Raw genomic sequence first — 15,439 nt, forward strand, 5'->3', positions numbered from 1 at the left:
TTGGTGAAAATATTAGTAAATTTGGACTCGAATTGCTAATTACATATAACTTGGTAAACAACTTCATTAATCCATAAATAAAAACTAACCATAGCAAAATATGAATTCGAAACTAAACGAAAAAGTTTTTAATATATTGATTACAATCGTTTTTAGTTGAGTGTTTACGTTTTTCTGAACTTGTAAAATCATATAAAAAACCCCCCAATTTTAGTTGTTTTTTTAGTTTAGCTTTTAGTAGTTATTTTATTAATTAAATATTGTTCTCTGTGATCGACATCTGACTTACCTAAACTATTTTATAATTCGACTAGGTACACTACCTAAGTGCATTCTAGCTAGTTAAATTCGTTAGATTATAAATTTAAAACTAAATAGGTATAATCTGCACCACATCACATACTATACTACAAAAAATAACACATGTATGGCAAAATTTAAAAAATAATATTGAAATGCCCTTTTATAACTATTACGTATTTTAACGGAGTATGTAACTCAAAATCGAAAATAATAATAATAATAATAATAATAATAATAATAATAATAATAATAATAATAATAATACCGAATTCTGCATATAAAATCAAAATAAAAAAATAAATTAAGAATCCCGCAGAGATGAACACATCGTTCTGCAGAGGGTGCTCTGCGAATCTGTTCTTGAGCAACACACCTCTGCGAATCTGTTCTTCGGAGCAAAAAACACTTTCATGACAAAAATCGGGAAAAAAACGGGATTTACTACCCACTAAACTATCATACACCCTAATAATATATAATTAATTCAAAAATCGGGCAATTACATTTTCATACAATTTCAAAATGAGGAAAAATAAACTTAAATGTGTTTCATAGCCATCAGATAACACATCAGAGTGTACTTATTCTACAATCCGAGATCGACCCACCATTGGAATGATCGATTCAGCGTCTTTGAGTTGCCTCCTTCCTCTTTCAGCAGCAATTATGGTATTAGGAATGAGGTTGGTTTTGGCAAATTTTCCGATTTTACCCTGTTTTCGATGGATTTGCTGTGATTTTTTGCGATCTGCAGAGGTGTACAATGGATCTGTAGAGGAACCTTTGCGGAACCATTATAACCACAATTTGTTTTTGTCATTTAATAATGTCACGTCGTTTTCTCAGTGCATCGTTCTTCAGATGATTAAACGGATCTGCAGAGCCCCTTTGCGGGTCTCATAGTCATTTTCTAAAACTTAAAATTCCATAATTATTTGTTCAAAACACCTCCTAATATGTTAATTAACAATAATTTTTGTTATATTGATTTGGATGGTAATTACAAAACTCACATGAAATTGTACTGATAAAATTACCGAGCTGGGAGACTTCAAAAAGACTGAAAGAGGTCTATTTTGCCCGAAACCTAAAACACGCCTCCACCTCTCTCTTTCAACATCCACGCCCACAACGTCTTCCTCCACCATTCGCCGGCCATCAGACATACCATCTCCGGCCTCCGTCGACCAAGCAGCGCCGTCGACCCCTGCAGTGAGTCTCCGCCGAATTCTTCCCCTCTTCCCTTACGGTACTCCTCAGTTCTCATTTTTTTTTTCTGTTTTTCTTGCTGAAATTTTGAATGTTTGCTTTAAGTTGAGTTTAAACCCTTGTTTGATATAAATACCTGATTTGAGTCGATTTCTTTGACAACCTTACCTCCTTACCATTCTACTGTACACGAACTTCCAATTTTTTTTTTTTTTATCAATGTCTGGCATTGTCAATGTAGTGGTCTGCTGTCTGATACTCTTGTGCGAATTCATATATCATTTGTGCTTATGAATGTTATGCAGACATATGACAATCACCTTTGTGTATAAGGCTTTGTTTTTAGGAACTCTTGACGAAGCAACCGTTGTTGCTATTCTAGATGTTTAGAAAGCTTTTGCTGGATGATAGTATATTATGTATTGGTGTTGTTCCTAATTGTAATTGTTTTTCAATCGTACTATTCCAACATTATAGTTTCTAATAACATTACATCATGCTATAGAGCTCTTGAAATTTCATTCAATTTGTTAATGGAGCTAAGATATATCCCATTTCACAAACAGAATCACATAAACACAAACACAATGGCATTCATTCTCGAACTCCCCATGAATCTACTTGGAAGACAACAACAACAACATTTCACATCATTCACAAGGAGTAGAACACCATCAAAATTCCCAAATTTTACCAAAAAACAAAGATGTTCACTCTCAATATCAGCTACACTAAACACACAAATCCAAAGCCTTGATGACAAACATTTAGCTCAATCAAAACATCTCACTCTCCCAATTATGGTACTTCCTTCATCCCCATTCCAATTTAAATACAGTTTTTATTTTCCAAACTAATTCTTTTTTTTATTTTAGGTCAATAGTTGTATGGGGAAGATGGGTCAAGCAGTAATTGAAGCAGGAATATCTGCAGGGCTTCATATAGTTCCAGCATCATTTGGAATTGAAGAAGATGCTGGTAAAACAATTAAAGTTGGAGGGAAAGATATTCAAGTTCATGGTCCTTCTGAAAGAGAAACCACTTTAGCATCTTTACTTGAACAACACCCTGATCTCATCATTGTAGATTTCACTGTACCTAATGCTGTAAATGGTAAAATATGTAATTTTATGATATCAATCATCTATACGTATTATCATATTAGTTTTTACTGAATCATCCACCATGTTATGTTATGTTATGTTATGTTATGTAGATAATGCTGAGTTGTATTGCAAAACTGGAGTGCCTTTTGTGATGGGAACTACTGGTGGAGATAGGGATCTTTTGTATAAAACTGTGGAGGAATCAAAGCTTTATGCAGTCATATCTCCTCAAATGGGAAAACAGGTGAACAATTTTTATTTTTATTTTTTTAAAATGGATGTTTAATCTCATTTGATATTTTTTTTAGGTTGTGGCATTTCTTGCAGCTATGGATATAATGTCTAAGCAATTTCCTGGAGCATTCTCTGGATATACACTAGAGGTGCTGTTTTTTTTTTTTTTTTGACTTATTTCTTTAATAATTTTTTAATTATAATTTTTTGTTTTTGAAACCAAACAGGTGTTGGAATCTCATCAATCGACAAAGTTGGACACATCTGGAACAGCAAAAGCTGTCATTTCATGTTTCCAGAAACTTGGAGTTTCCTTTGACTTGGATGAGGTAGGAGGAGGGCATTTACGTCTTTTGCACATATTATTATAATTATTATTTTAATTTGGAATTATCTTTTAAAATGAAATCAGGTACAATTGATACGAGATCCAAAACAACAGATTGAATTGGTTGGTGTTCCAGAGGAGCATCTTAATGGACATGCATTCCATATGTATCATCTCACATCTCCAGATGGAACGTAAGCTTTTTTTTTTTTTTTTTTGATTCGTATTATAATCAAATAATTGATTTTGGATAATTTCTCTCTATGAAAAATGTTAATTTGTAATTAATTGTTATTTGTAGAGTTTCATTCGAGTTTCAGCATAATGTTTGTGGGAGATCAATTTACGCAGAGGGTGCTATTGATGCTGCACTTTTTCTCGCTAAGAAGGTGCTTTTTTTATCTTCATACCTTTAAAGTAATGTTAATTGCTAAAAGAAAAAGAATGACAAAAAGTTTGTAATCTTTGAAATGCAGATACAAGGAAAAGCAGATAAGAAGATATATGACATGATTGATGTGTTGCGTGAGGGCAACATGCGTTGAGAGATGATAATAAGATTATGAGTTTATTAGATGAGGATTTAGTTAGTTATAATGTTGTAAGTGGAGTTCAAATGTTCAATCATCCTGTTTGTTTTTGTTTTAAGAGTTTAAGGTCATGTTTAGGTTGTTTTTTGTAAGTCATAATAATGACTATTGAGCATGTGATTGATGTAAGATATTCTGCTAATTAATTTTATGTAAGCCTTCTATTTTGTTTTAATTTTTAATTTTTTAAAACGTAACCACAAAAACCTACTACTCCCAATTGTAATTACAATGGTCTTTTTACGACTAGGGCTATAAAGGAACCGAACGAATACGAACACGGCTTATTCATATTTGTTGGTTTAAGTTACGCCGAATAAATGAACGAACAAGAATGAGTTTTCTTATTCATAATTGTTTGTTTAACAAATTATATAGTTTATGTTTGTTAGTTTATGTTTATGAACATGCTAAATGAACATAAACGAACGGATATAAATGAGCAAAGATAAAAAAAACATAACGCGATAAGGCGCGCCTTGACACATGGTTTCTCATGGCTCCCCATGGCTTCTCATGGCTTAACTTTTACCTTGCCGCCAAGCCACGCCTTACGTTATTTAGAACCTTGTCAAATACAATTAAATATATATGAACATAAAAAGAATTTATATGAACGAACATAAAAAAACCATAAATAAACAACATAAATGAACGTTTACCAACATAATTGAATGAATAAGATCAATGTTCATGTTCGTTCATTTAACTAAAAAAATGAAATTTTGTGTTCATATTCGTTCATTTATTAAATAAAAGAACATAAACAAGCTTTCCACAGAATGGTTCACGAACATTTCGCTGAACGTTTAGTTCGTTTAAACCCTAATTACGGCCACATTTATTTAGTTCTATGGTATTTCTTAAAACTTTTTGGATAGTTTATTAGCATTTATGTTATTATCCCCTTTATATTCCCTCAAAAGCTACATGTAATTTTTCAGAGTAAATTACACAGATGGTCCCTATGGTTTAGGGTAATTTATGCGTTTGTTCCCTAACTTATTTTTTTAACTTGGAAAGTTTCTACTGTTTGTTTTTGTTACACGCTTGATCTCTACTGTTTGTTTTTGTTACGCGCTTAATCCATGTCTCACCTACATAGACTATTTAAATAGAAAAAAAATTGTGGGTTAAGATACGGTAAGAGGATGAGATTGGAGGTTTGTTTATTTAAATAAATTAAAAAATCAACAAAAATAGTTTTTTTAGGTAAAACAATGACCAAGCGTGTAAAAAAAACAACAATTATAGAGACCTTTCGAGTTAAAAAGATAAATTAGTAACCAAACGCGCAAATTACCCTAAACTATAAGGACCATCGGTGTAATTTACTCAATTTTTCACTAGTTGTATCTATTTTCAGAAACATTGTCAGAGTTCATTCAAATATCTACATGCTTAAAAATTTTCCGGTGAAAAACAACCTCCTTTAAATTTCCACGATAGTCAGACATCCTTTTTACTACTCCCTCCGTCCTAAATTAATAGTCAATGTTTGACTTTTTAAGTATTTTTTCAACTTTGACTGTAAATATTTTTATTTGTGTTATATATTACTTAATAAAACTTATAACAATGAAAAAACATTTAAAATACAATCCATTCATATATTTTGCGATCAAGTATTATCTATCAAAAACAAAAATATTTAAGATCAAAATTAAAGAAAAAAAACTTTAAAAGTCAAAAGTGGACTATCAATTTGGAACAGAAATACTATATAACAAGCCATCTTTTCTTTCAATAAATAACAAGCTCTTAGTTTTTTTCCAACTAATAGCAACGTACTTCAACAAATATCAACATACTTTAACTTTGCCCAACAAATACCACAATACTTTAACAAATGACAACTTACTCTAATAAATTGATACAGTAATAACTTTGTAAACCATGTCGGTTATTTAGTCGGTCATTCTTTCTTAAAACTTGCAGTTTGGTCAGATTTGAAAGGTAAAAAAATAATTAATGAGATTTTTTTTAACCAAAAAATATAATCACCAACAAAAAAAAAAAAAGTGTAGCGTGTATGAGTGTGTAAACAAATGAAGATAAGAAGCAATAGAAAGAGATCCAACTTTACTTTTCAAAAAAATACAAGTCAGATAGATAGATATTACAACTTTAAAGCAGCAATAGCCTCAGGTTTAAAATCAAGCCTCATCCCCAAAACCCTCCTAACCTCAGCAGGAGTCAACCTCCAAGTCATAGGCCCGGAATTCTCCCCCCAAAACTCCAAAATCTCCGAAACCTTCTCCAAATTCAGAATGGTGGCCATCTGAGTCATCCTCGCAAACTTATCCCTCACAGTCCTCTGAGTCATCCCAGAGAAATGACTCACCAGGGCCCGCACATCCCGGTCAAGCTGCAAACCTCCAAGTTGACTGAATCTCTTTTGCATCATTATAAGTTCAAGTCTTTTCACAATAAAATCAATCACTAAATGAACAAAAGAGTCATAGATGTTGGCAGTCATGAGCGGTTGGAACCAGGATGTGTTGGATTCAACCGCGTGGAGCAACCGTTGGACCCACGGGTCGTTTACCTCGTTTTCTGCGTATTCTGTTTCAGACAGGTCGTAGGATACGGTTGCTACAGTGTCTAAAACCGGGCGGATCCGGTGGGTCACGGTTCCTACCAGATGTTCTAGACCCGATATTTGGGTTTTTTTGAATCCGTTGCTCATTTCGACTAATTCTGATAGACATGACTTTATTCTTTCTCTCTCACTTGCTCCAGGGTATATCTGTCAATCATAACAATAAATACATAAAGGTGACTGTATATATATATATATATATATATATATATATATATATATATATTTATATAGATTTGGATGATGAGTTGTTAGTTAGTTACCTCAGCACATTGCTCTTCGATCTCGTGTTTTAGTTTCAGGGCATACTCACTGCTCACGTCCATGTTATTTAACGCAGTAGAAATATCAATACCTGTCTTTTGCACTCCGACACCACCCAAAAAAAGCTTTCCTCCAAGGTTAGGCTCTCTCATTTTCTGCTGCAAAGCGTCGTTATACTCACCACCAAGCAAACTTACAGCGCTGCTTAAAGCTGCAATGACAGAATTGATGTTGGATGTGGAGATGGACCTACGACAGCAACTTTGAAGAACATAGAACACATCATCAACCATTGAAGTTGTGAGGCTGTCCATTACATGCTCATCGATTTTAATAGCTTTCCTGACGTTTTCAACCATGAAGAATCCTTCCAGGATCACGTAATAACTGGTTATGTCTTGAATAACTTTGCTAAAATTTCCACTTCTGAAAGCTTTGGTGGCTCTTGGTGGTAATTCTGGATCGACTTGGCTTAGGCTTTTTATCTTTGAAACCATGTACTCGGTGTAGTCCTCACCTAGTTGTGTGAGTGATAAGATTTCTTCCAGATACAACTCAATTTCCCTGGGGTCTGGCCCTTCTTCTCCGGCAGATAGCAATTCGTTCTTGTAAGAATTGATTTCAGATGTTAGTTTAGACAGCTTGCGAAACTCCATGTACTTTTTTAAGATCAGAGAACCCCTGGAATCACACTCTTCGTGGAGCTCGCAGATTGCATAGACAATGCCATCTTCTCCGCAGAGACTTCTCAATATCACTTCGTTCTCTTCGATTGCTAGCACGATGTCTTTAAATAAGTTGGTTAAACAGGCAACGAAATTTACCTGGCTCTGATTCTGCTCCATGAGTTCCACTAACTGCTCAAATTCAAGTTTGGATCTCAAGGATATCACCTTCTTTAAGTAACCGACGTACACCTGCAATCCTTCTTCCTCTAGAGAGAGAGGGGAATAAAGTCTGATGAAACGAAGGACGGTTTGGTGGTCTCTCTGGTCGACGGCTGCGGATAGTCTTCGCCTGACAATTGATTCGAGTTGTTTCTTGGAAGCAAAGAGCTGCTCCCTCTGATCTGAACCGGAATCCTTGTATTTTGCGTCGATTTGAAGAAATGTTTGGACGTAATTAGCGGCGGACTCGAAGTCTTCGTTCTCCAGCGCCTTCTGAACGCCGTCAATGCAATTGGACCTCTCTACAATGGCGTCGATGCGGAGGAGGGTTTCATTTACGCGAGATTGAGCAAGGTCGAGTTCGCGGACCTTGCCGGAGACCTGATCGGCGAGAATACAAGTGGAATCGACGTTCGACAGCATGTGATCTGATTCGGATTTGACAATGTCTAGCACGTCGGCGGATTTCTGGAGGAAAGAAAGATGCTTGTCAAGATCAGGTCGGAGGGAGAGGATATTCTCGAGTTGGAGATCTAGGCCACGCTGGTAAGCAATGCACTCATGGAGAAGGCGAGTCATCGCCCCAACGTCAGTGAGCTGCTGGACGTGTTCAAAGGCCTCAGAGGTACCAAATTTAACTGAAGAAGAAGAGTTGAGGGTTTCTTCCTCTTCCGTCAACGCCGGAGATGACGCCATAGCGAACCGCGGATCCAAATTATTCCTACACCGGAAATATGCAGATCGGATTTGAAATCCCTAAAATGTTCCAGATAACGCAAAGCCAGACGCCGTGGAAGACACACCCAAGACCCCACCCAAGTAAATAATTTTCATTAGATTAAATTACAGTTTTGATACCTGTGGTTTTTACTAATCTTCACTTTTAGTTCAATTTTTTATTGTTTGACATGCCTCATGTATGGTTTCAGAAAATTACATTGGTGGTCCCTTAATCAGATGTAGTTAGCGGTCTACCGTTAAACACCTATAAAATGACAAAAATGCCCATGTATTTATCCCTTATGATATTTTGAAGACAAAACTGCAAATTTGGTCCTTGTGGTTTGCAAAAATCTTTGGATGGGATCCAAAAAGTTTCCAGCTTGCACCGAATGTCCAAAATCAAGGTTTTTCATTGTTTTTTGTCCAAAAAAACTTGAAAAGTCAATTTTACCCTTTTCCATTTCTTTTTTCTTTATTTATTTTGGTATTTAAATAATTAAAAAAAATAAAAAAATAAAATCTTACCCAACACACACACACTCTCTCTCTCTCTCTCTCCCTCTCTCTTTCTCTCTCTCTCTCTCTCTCTCTCTCTTAACTGAAGAACTTCCCATCTCGTCTCCATTGGCAACCTCCAAAGTCTTGATTTTAAACTCCGACAAACTCACTGGAAAAATACCAGGTGAGCATGGGAACTGCCGGAGTCTCAAGAATCTGAAAAGAAATCAAGAACCTACAACATTTGGGCCAACTCCAACAAACTCACCTCCAAGACTTGATTTTTGTTCCACCAGTTTACCAATTTTAGCACCACTAAGAGAAATTAAGAACCTGTAACATTTAGGCCACCTATCGATGCCTTCTAATTAACTTTGACTAACATTTCCCCTCTCAACCTTAGTCAATGTCTCTCTCCCAGAAGGTATCACGATGGTTGGTAATTTTCGTCATCGGAGAACATAACCCACCATGTGTAACTCATCAAAAAATCAAGCACCACCATCAACTTGATCTTTGCTTCCTTTTCTCCTCATCATTGAATCACCCCACTTGGAATCTATTATCTAGTACCAAATCTGGAATCCACAAAACCTAAATAAATTGAATCTGATTTCAAACTCAAACTTACCTCTGTTTCTTTGTTACATATACATCGACTTCCATCTTCTTTTGATTTAATGTGAACATCTTAGTTTTCTATACAGATTGGAGTTTCATTGAAACCAACCAATTTCACCATAAAAAGGTTTCGAGATGCACCTTTTCTCAGTTCATCGGACCCCCGCAATCTCCGCTAAAGAATAGTGTTGAGATGCACTGTTGGGGTTTCTCTATTACTCCTTCACTTTCACAGATCATTATGTTGGGGATTATCTTTGACTGGAGCCCTAAGATTCTTTTGACAAACGATTTGTTGTTGGTTTTTGGATTTTGACTTATGTAAGATGATAAAGTAGTATGTTGCTAAAGGGGAAGGGGGTTTCTTTGTGTGTTTATGGGACTAATGGTAGGGTTCGATTAACAAGATGATGATCAAAGGGAGGGTATGTCGATGGAGTTGTGGAAGATTCTTAAAGATGAATAGGAATAAACCTGGGTTGGGTTGGGTTAGGTTAGGAGAGAGAGAGAGATAGATAGAGAGAGAGAGAGAGAGAGTGAGTGAGTGAGTGAATGTGTTGGGTAAGATTTTATTTTTTATTTTATTTTTAATTATTTAAATACAAAAATAAATAAAGAAAAAGGAAAAAGGAATGAAAAAGGGTAAAATCGACTTTTCAAGTTTTTTTTTTGGGACCAAAAACAAAGAAAAACCTTGATTTTGCACCTTCGGTGCAAGCCGAAAACTTTTTGGACCCATCCAAAGACTTTTTTGCAAACCACAAGGACCAAATTTGCAGTTTTGTCTATTTTGAATTTCTTTGATTTTTAGGGACTATTTTTAAATAAAAAATGAAAATAAACCTTCTATGTCTCTTCTTTCCAAATATAACTTAGATGGATGTTTGGTATTGTTTTTTGAACTCTAAAAATTCATTTCGACAAAAGTGTTCATTGACTTATAGTGATGATAAAAGAAGTTTTTTAATAAATTATCTGCATTAGCTTTTGTTGATGCAAAAGTTAAAAGTGTTCGACTTAAAATCTCCCTTTAAATCTATCATGGTTAAAAAAATAAAATGAGTTTCAAAAGTCAAATTGTACATGCTTTTCAAATATCATTTTTGAAACTAATGGAAAATTCATTTTGAAAAGTGCTTTTTAGAATGTCAAACACATTTTTTGACTTGTTGGCTTTCCAAAAAGCCATTAAGTCAATTATTTGTTTTGAAAAGCAAACTCAAACAACTCTTTATTCCCCACCCTAGCCAAAAACCAATTAGGAAGAATGGCTTCGACATTTACCACTTCTTCCATGCTATCCACCTCCTCCACCAAAATCTAATGTAACCTCCAACGTTGGTCACCTCTTCCATGTCATCCTCTCTTGAACTTGGGACATTGCTAACACTAGATGCCCCTTATTTTTGCCAATCCTCTCATCGGCTCCCGCTTCCTCATTTTCTCTAACACCCTAATTCGGGTGGTTTCATAATTCGAAGCCGCGACCCGTAGATCAAGTATCATAAGACTTAGGGCTTTGGGGGAAGTGAGGTTTAGGCCCATTTGGATGTGGGCAATGTGGATATGTGATCCAATAGTTCGGTTTTCACTTTGGAGTCAAAAGATAAAATGGGAAAGTAGTGTTTCAGACTTCTTTTACGAATTATGGATTTTAGTTCGATTTTTTTAAGTCAAAAGTAATTAGATGGGGTTGTAGAGCTCCTCAATACTGTAACATCCCAAAAATATGGTCCAAAAATTTTGTTTTTAAATCATTATTAAACCATAAATATCATCATCATTTAAACATCATAAACCATGTGTTTCAAAAACATCATAACAATTGTCAAGTATCAAAATATCATATCAAATATCAGAGTGAAATATCCTAGGCTAGAAAATTGTGGTGTGTGCCATGCGATCATCCCGAGCCCTTCCCTTTGCTAGCAGAGGTACTTGAAACCAAAACTGAAAACTGTAAGCACGAAGCTTAGCGAGCTCCCCAAACTACCACATACCACACATATAACATATAACATGTAACATAAACTTTGGTACTCCGCCCAGTTGCATCAGGACAAACTCAACATCGGCTTACCCGACATCGGACTCCTACCCGACATTGGGCTCACCCCGGCATCAAACCATGTCTGACATCAGGCCTCGCCTGACATCGGGCTTGCCCCAGCATACACACAGCATATCTTATATCATAAGCACATAACATAAGCGTACAACATAAGTATATAACATATATCGGGCTTGTCCCGACATCAGACCGAAACCCGGAACATATAACACATAACATATAAGCTAACATACATCAAGCTTGCCCCGACATCAAACCTAAGCCCGTAACACATAACACATAACATGCATGAATCACAAAGACATCAAGCATACATATACACCTCTTAGGACCACCCCGATATCAGACCAAAGTCCGGAACACATAATCTGCATCGGGCTACCCCCGGCATCAGACCGAAGTTTGGCATATGCTAACATACATAAATGGGTCGGAATTGGTGCATTCGACCCGTTCCTACTGAAGGAAAACTCACCTCTCAATCTGGTTGCTGATATCTCAAGTGAGGAAACTTTGATGGTTGCTCCAACGACTCCCCGGCTATACATTTACAAAATAATTTAGTCAAAAACTAAAAATCCTTCTAAGGGTAAAATGACCATTTTACCCCTACTCAAAGTCAACGCTTTGGTCAAAGTCAACATTATGGGTTGACCAACTCGTCGAGCTCTTTAACTTAGAAATCCTGGAATCGCGACTCAACTCGTCGAGTCGTTCCTCCGACTCATCGAGTCCTATCGAGCTACTCATAGTCGCGATTTGGCAAATCAACTCATCGAGTCCCTTTAAAGACTCGTCGAGTTCTACCTTAAAATGGAACGGGACAACACAACTCGACTCGTCGAGTTCCCTTATGGACTCGGCAAGTCCCTCTATCTGTTAAGCCATCTTAACAGATTAATCCCCGATTCTCTAGATCCAAAGTCCATACTTCGCTTGTTCACTGGAAATTATCATTCTAAGGGTAAAGTTTCTAACTTAACCCGTTGATACCCCTTCTTGAAGGGTTTAGCTAAAACCCTAATTCTTTTCGGAAATAGATCTTGTCTAAAAAGCCTTACTATCCCAAACCAAAGCATGAAAACCTAGATCTAGGGTCTAGATACCAAATGAACACGTAAAGTCTCGAGCTTGCTTCCATACATGGCCTTTTGGGCTCCAAAAGGCCATAATGGCATCCTTAAATCTTGCATGGGGATCTAATGACATAAAATTTGCACCTTTATGTCATTCCAACCCTTTAAGGTCTTGGATCTGGGAGATTACCCTCTTGGGTCAATCATTCTCCAAAGGCCATCAATCTTTGACCAAAAACCCACATAAAGAGGACATAAAGAAGATCTAATGAACTACTAGTCAAGATAGAAGCTTGATTACCAGAAAATGTAGCAAATGGAGTGTAGTTCCTGGATCTAATCTTCCCTTCTTGAGCCCTTTATCTTCTTCTTCTATAAGCTTCAAAAACACCAATGTCACTTAAATGACTCATACTCTCAAAGAACACTTTAGGGTTTCGTGGATTAGGGTTTAGGACAAGGAGGCTGGAAATAAGGCCAAGGGGTAGGGGTTAAGGAGCTTAAATAAGGTCCAAAACCTCGGGATTAGGGTTTCATTTTGGTCGAGCTACTCTTCGAGTCGAGGGCTCTCGATTCGTCGAGTAGATAGCTCAAACCCCGCGCATAAACCGCCCTCCACTCGACGAGTTAGGGCCACCGACTCGTCGAGTCCCTCTTTCAAAATAAATAAATAAATGAGTTAATTGCGTACCAGGAACTAGACGTTACAATTCTCCGCCATTTAACTTAGACTTCTTCCTCGAAGTCTGTTGCATCTGGAAACAACTCCGGGTAGTGCTCCCTCATCTCCTCCTCGGGCTACCAAGCCCACTCCGAACCCTTACGGTGCTGGCACTGCACCTCACTAACTCAACCCTCTTGTTCCTCAGCTTCTTCGTCTTGTGATCCAGAATTGCCACTGGTCTCTCAATGTAATTCAGGCTGTCATCAACCTGAATATCCTCTAAGGGTACAATCGCTGACTCATCCACTAAGGACTTCCGTAACTGGGAAACATGGAAAGTATTGTGGATCTGGCTGAGCTCTGCTGGAAGATCCAATCGATACGCTACCTTGCCCACCCAGGCTACAACTCTGAAGGGGCCGATATACCTGGGGCCCAACTTGCCCCGTTTTCGGAACCGGATGACACCTTCAGGAGGACCATGTCACCCACCTGAAACTCCAAATCCGAACGTCGCTTGTCGGTATAGCTCTTCTGCCGACTCTGATCCGCTCTGTGGTCTTGAATACTACCTCAGTACTCCCCATGACCCTCTGATTGACCTCATCCTAATAAAGGCTTTCTAGTATACACATACATGAATATGCCAAAGAGGCATGGCTACCGATATACATTCGCTAGGGAAGAAGAAGAAGAAGAAGAAGAAGAAGAAGAAAGAGAGAGAGAGAGAGAGAGAGAGAGAGAGAGAGAGAGAGAGATAGAGAGAGAAATCCTCCTCTATTCCATGAAGCTTCGTCACCCGCCTTACGCGACGCTACATTTATGCCAATTTGGAGTGAAGTTCATGAGTCAAAAGCCTTGCTAACTCATCCCCACGGGTGCCTTTACAAACCCATGCCACATGACCTAAAAGTTTTATGTAATGATTCTCCATATAGGATGTCCACATGTAATTTATTGTTGACATGGCAAAATATTTTTTTTACAAGACCGAAACTTGTTTTTTTTATCCATGTTTATATTTATAACATCACGCTTTCATTTTCTTATTACAACATTGTACTTCTAATTCTTTTTATTAAGACATTATACTTTGAATAAAATGTATACAAAAAAAAAATATTTTTATGAATAAAACATGTTCACCAGATGCCAATTCACGTTCACATAAATTTAAATATGCTCACAAATTAATGTTTCATCGACACCACATCCTAGTCTGTAATGGCCAACAATGTCAAATTACTACGTGTAAATAAAAAATAATTTGAAAGTAGAATGCTATAATAAGCAAACAAAAATACAATGACATAATAAGGAAAAAATGAAAAGTATGTTGCTACTTTTTTGCATTTAGCTCTAAATTATTATTTCATAGTACAAATTTTATATCGACTATACTCTTAGGTAACCAGATTAATCCATCATTATTATTCCATTGCAAGAATTTCAGGTGCATTGGAAGAGAACATACGAGAGCTATTCAAAAACATACAAAACCACATATTCTATAATTTGAATAATCGAAATCAGATAATCAATGCAATTGCTTCAAAAAGAGAAAAGTTTCACCAACGCACGGAAATATAATATATTATGTGTTTTAGTTAATTTGGCGAGCTAGAAGACCAATCACGCATATCTCAAAAGCAACAATGACGTAGAAACTCAACTTTCATACAACTATACAAGGCTGAGATAGCATCTCAAAAGTTAGCGATGATATTTATCCTTCATCTATGTATACTTTTGTCTACTTCTTCATCTAATCATCTCCATTTTCCATCAAATCACACGTCAGCATTCATAATAAAAGATATATTCACTTTACTTATATAAAATGTCCAATCCAAAATAGTTGTAACAAAGATAAACAGACAAAAAGTTCATATTAAAATCGATGTGAATGCCATCTTATTGATCATTCGAGGAACAAACAATGACTGTTAACAAAATGAGACTTCGTTAAAAGTATAACAATACTATTTAATTTAAAATATTATAAGACAATATTTACTATATTAATTTGTTGTGGAGAAGTTGGTAATTTCGCACTCACCAATGTTTGCCACATTCTGACGAATCTTTGGTGTTTGCTTGCCTTTCGATGGCCATTCCCCACCAAACAATTGCGCCAAAACTTAGCGTTTTTTTGGTGAGAGGGAGATTAATCGGTGAATCTGGTCCTCAATTCTTCTGTATTCTCTTACATGTTCATTTCTCATCTTCCTCCGTATATATGTGTTCCAACTCACACCAACGC

General features: G+C 36.4%; 2 protein-coding genes across 2 annotated transcripts; one reads left to right on the forward strand and one right to left on the reverse strand.

Annotated features, from left to right (window-relative positions):
* The first annotated feature begins 1,372 nt into the window (after positions 1 to 1,372).
* On the forward strand, positions 1,373 to 3,945 carry LOC145034583 (4-hydroxy-tetrahydrodipicolinate reductase 2, chloroplastic-like). Its single transcript, XM_078983028.1, has 9 exons — positions 1,373 to 1,552; positions 2,079 to 2,315; positions 2,388 to 2,625; positions 2,729 to 2,862; positions 2,927 to 3,001; positions 3,080 to 3,181; positions 3,265 to 3,374; positions 3,482 to 3,569; positions 3,657 to 3,945. Exons 2-9 carry the CDS (start codon positions 2,100 to 2,102, stop codon positions 3,723 to 3,725), a joined length of 1,032 nt encoding a protein of 343 aa, XP_078839154.1. The 5' UTR covers positions 1,373 to 1,552; positions 2,079 to 2,099; the 3' UTR covers positions 3,726 to 3,945.
* A 1,880-nt stretch (positions 3,946 to 5,825) lies between these two features.
* LOC145034584 (conserved oligomeric Golgi complex subunit 4-like) lies at positions 5,826 to 8,323 on the reverse strand. The gene is made up of 2 exons (XM_078983029.1): positions 6,636 to 8,323; positions 5,826 to 6,519 (listed from the first exon to the last, which is right to left on the reverse strand). The coding sequence occupies exons 1-2, from the start codon at positions 8,217 to 8,219 to the stop codon at positions 5,890 to 5,892; spliced, it is 2,214 nt and encodes a 737-aa protein (XP_078839155.1). The 5' UTR covers positions 8,220 to 8,323; the 3' UTR covers positions 5,826 to 5,889.
* Between the last annotated feature and the right edge of the window lie 7,116 nt (positions 8,324 to 15,439).

Source organism: Lactuca saligna, chromosome 3 (genome assembly GCF_052625555.1).
Source record: "Lactuca saligna cultivar CGN05327 chromosome 3, ASM5262555v1, whole genome shotgun sequence".
In the NCBI taxonomy this organism is placed as follows: domain Eukaryota; kingdom Viridiplantae; phylum Streptophyta; class Magnoliopsida; order Asterales; family Asteraceae; genus Lactuca; species Lactuca saligna.